Source organism: Elaeis guineensis, chromosome 1 (assembly GCF_000442705.2).
Source record: "Elaeis guineensis isolate ETL-2024a chromosome 1, EG11, whole genome shotgun sequence".
Lineage (NCBI taxonomy): Eukaryota > Viridiplantae > Streptophyta > Magnoliopsida > Arecales > Arecaceae > Elaeis > Elaeis guineensis.
In genome coordinates this window covers 11788540-11792658 of record NC_025993.2, presented here as the reverse complement: position 1 = coordinate 11792658, position 4119 = coordinate 11788540, and the positions used below count along the sequence as shown (strand labels likewise).

The following is a 4119-nucleotide window of genomic DNA, read 5'->3' as shown; positions in this document are numbered from 1 at the left end:
TAGATCTTTAGAGATAGAGTTCAAAATCCATGACAGCACCATGCTATCGACTCGTTGCCATTTCTCAAACAATGGTGATTCAACATCAGGCATAACACATTTTCCATTTATAAAGCCAAGTTTATCCTTAGCCTTGAGTGCGATCTTCATCGATCGACTCCATGACAAGTAATTCAATCCAGTTAAGGGAGCGCTTACCAGGAGCATGCCCGGATGATCAGAATTCGAAAGGTTGTAAGGATCGCCGGTAGGAACTCTGTCGATCTGAACACTGGATTAAGCTTCTTCTTCCATGAGTTTTAATCATCACAAAACTTAGAATATTCTAGGCCACAATGATCATGGCTCTGATACCATGCAAACAAGGCAAACAGAGAAAGCTAAAATGAAGAAAAAATTATCTTTATATTTCTTGATTGAAAAACTAATGAGGAGGTTCCTTTTTTATACAAATGAAAAGGACTATCTAGAATTCAAAAGAATGATCTAGAATGCTAGCTAAGCTGTACAGATTAAGAAAGGATTCATAGCAAATCTTTCCCTTTTCTTGCCAGCTAAAATAAGTAAGTAGATCAGCTGGATAACAAATCTTTGACGCCCTTTTGAGTAAGTAGACCAAGTGGATAACAAATCTTGGTTGCCCTTTTCTTGCTAGCTAAAATAGATGGATATTGTTGTCATTTTTTTGCTAGCTAAAATAAGTAAGTGGATAACAAATCTTCAGACATCTTCTCCCAGCTCTCTCACCGGTCACAGAAAGACTTAGCTCAATGCAGTGAACGAGAAGGTTCATGAAGTAGGCCCTGAACACCATTCTCTTGGCCCATGCACCATTTTCGATGTCCCAAAGCACATCCAGCATAGAGATGATGAAGCCTACGAGCCAGTTATCGTCCCCATCGGCCCCTTCCACCATGACCCTTCAAAAGAATCTGCGATGCAGGGGCACAAGTGGAGGTGCGTGCACTACCTTCTCTCACATCATCACGATAGAAACCAGAAAAACCTACTGAAACAGTGCTTGTTGGCATCGGAAAAACTAGATGAGGATGTACGACGTTGCTACTCCAAGAAATTCCCACCGAATCCCCAGGATATGGCAGGGATCATGTTGCTTGAGGGGAGCTTCATCATCCATCTCTTGCTAGAGTGTGCAGACAAGGAGAGAAAGGAGGAAAAGAATAGAAGGCAAGTGGTGTTGGAGGTGGAGGAGGAATATGGAATCATGGAAAAGCGGAAGAGAGAAGAGGAGAAAGAGATTAAGGGCCCTTTTGAGGCAGGGCTATTCACAGTTAAGGTACCATTATATGACCTGCTGAAGCTTGAGAATCAGATACCTTTCTTTATCATCGAAACCTTATCTATATGATCTACTCACAATCCCCAAGGACAGCGACACCAGTCTTCGGCAACATGTGCTTTATCTCTTTTGTAACATCCAACCCAGCAAATCAAAACCGTTCGAGACAACGTCCATGGGTCCAATCCATCGTCTGCTCCATCTGTTCCATTCATCTCGCATCCTTCTACCACAAAAAGAGCGACGACGAAAAGCACGGGGTACAAAGGGCGAGTGGATTCCTAGTGCAACGGATCTCAGACGGGCTGGTGTCAAGTTCAGGAAGAAGAAGGATGCAATCAACTTCTTGGACATAACGTTCGATAACGGACGGATGGAGATACCGCCATTGCGGGTCACCGACCACATCTGCTTCCTCTTCTGCAACCTCATAGCTTTCGAGTAATATTACGCAGAGGCCAAGACCTACGTCACAACCTATGCAGTCTTCATGGACTGTATCATCGACGAGGCCAAGGATGCACCGTTGCTCCACTTGAGAGGTATTCTAGCAAATAGGCTGAGCACCGATAAGGCCCTTGCAAGTCTCTTCAATAAGTTGTGCAATCAAATATATTATTCTTCTAATAACAGCTATCTAGCAGGTCTGTTTGTGGATGTGCACAGGTATTATAACTCCAAATTTCATAAATGGAGGGCCGATTTTATGCGGAACTATTTTAGCAGTCCATGGACTATTATTTCGGTGATAGTGGCGGTCTTGCTCCTCCTGCTGACCATCGAGCAAGCAGTTCTAGATCTTGCTGGCTTTTTCTATTTGCACCCTTTAGAGGGGTCATAAAGATGTAGTTCAGTTATTTCTTTGCCTCAGTGTGAAATAAATTCGAGTGTGTGGCTTTGATTAAGGATGGCAGGTCCTTAATTATTTGTGTATCAGATATATAAACTTTTGTGGTTATAAATTTGACGGTTCTAGCTCTTGACATTAGTATTCAATTTCCAGTCCTAATTATTCTCTATTCAGTATTGTGTTTGAAACTCTCCCATGCATGCTAACTGGATTTCTCAAACTAAATAAATTGCTCTAAATTTGAAACTTAGGTGCATTTTTGTTTCAATATAAAGACACCCGTCAGTAGTTCAATTACTCTTCACGGTGATAAGTTATATTACTTAATAGATAACATGTTCAAGGTATCTGCATTTATGATTGTTTTCTGATTTGCATCTAGCAGTTTTCATATATGGCGTGGTAGAAGATATGCGGGAAACAATTCAAGAAATGACGGTATATGGAATCTCTACACTTTAAGCATGAAAATTTCTGTAAGCATCTAAGTAATCTAAATCATAGTCTATCTGAGAGTATTAATATGCAAATGATAATCAAGGGCTATTGCTTGATGAAATGATAAAAAGTTGATGCTAAAAAAGTATAATATTAGGGAATTAAGTCATGTGGCAGCTATTTTGTGCAAAAAATACCAAAAAGTCAATATGTACCCTCCCAAGATCCTGGATTGCTAGGATCATAAAAAGGTATTTGGATCATAAAAAGGTATTTATATCTACCGTTTGGTGGAAATAATGAGCTTAGACTTGATAGCTATGCTTGGTGTTGCCTTGCATGGACTTGAGCAACAGGTTTATACTAAATGAATTTTGGATTTCTTTGTTCTCTTTAACTTTTTGTTATATAATTGTCCATACAGAGAAAATTTATTTTTGTTGCTTACACTTGTGTCAATTACACATGCTTGTTATAGGTGCTATCCTTGGCCCTTTGGTCCCTTCACCAACGCACAATATTTAAATTTCCTATGTGAACACATGATTTCTTTATTTTTGCTTAATTGCTAGGGCCGCGTGAGGAGAGGATGGGGCAGGTTATGCGGTACTTTCCTTTTGTCTCCCTCGTCACATCATACGACTATGAGGGACCACGAAACCTAATGTGGCGAAAGTAAGATACGGGCTTACTTCTAATATTTTTAACTAAAGTGGAATATGGCTTTAGGCGTTGAGGCCCGTTATAGATATACCATACATTAGCATCCAAAATGAAGTCTCATGATTGGATCTGGTTGACTACAAACAGCTAGGTTCCTTATGGTTTCTCGCGGCGCTCAGGTTCACCTTGGAGAGAGCCTTAGTCTAGGTAACAGAGATTACCACCACCCTTCTGATAGAGCGGTGTTACCAGTTTAGAAAACCGAGGACTCTCCATCTGCTCATCAAGTGCATCTTTTCGTATTTATCATCTAAAAGTCCCACCTCAAAGTTTTCTTAAGATTAACTTCAATAGTAATATAATTAATGGCATTAATGGTATGGGATTCATAATTTGAGACCAGAATGGGAGGTGGGCAGTAGTCACCTTTTTGACATTTTGATTTCTAGTACTGAATTGAGGACTGCCTGAATAAGTATTATCTATGTACGGTAGATTCTAGGAGTGGATCAATTGATCGTTGAGAAGGACTCAGCTACCGAGATAGGGAACAGGTTTTACTCACTATCACACTATAAAAATATTAATTATTAGTGACGGCTACATGCCGTCGCCAATAATCAATTTGCCATTGTCAATATTATTAACGATAGAGTACCGTCGCTAATAAGCCGTCGAAAAAAAACTCTAATACTAAAGCAAGTTATTAGTAATGGCAATCGAGCCATCTTTAATAACCTTATCAACGACCGCAATTAGCGACGGTAATCTGTCACTAATAATTTTTTTCGAATTCAAAATTAAAAAATCTAGAAAATATAATAGCGGTTGCTTTCCATCGCAAATATGTTGTCACCAATACCTTTAG

General features: G+C 39.7%; 1 protein-coding gene across 1 annotated transcript; it reads left to right on the top strand.

Moving 5' to 3' along the window:
• The first annotated feature begins 1475 nt into the window (after positions 1 to 1475).
• On the top strand, positions 1476 to 2141 carry LOC140855658 (uncharacterized). Its single transcript, XM_073251954.1, has 2 exons — positions 1476 to 1741; positions 1934 to 2141. The coding sequence occupies exons 1-2, from the start codon at positions 1476 to 1478 to the stop codon at positions 2139 to 2141; spliced, it is 474 nt and encodes a 157-aa protein (XP_073108055.1).
• Positions 2142 to 4119: the final 1978 nt, after the last annotated feature.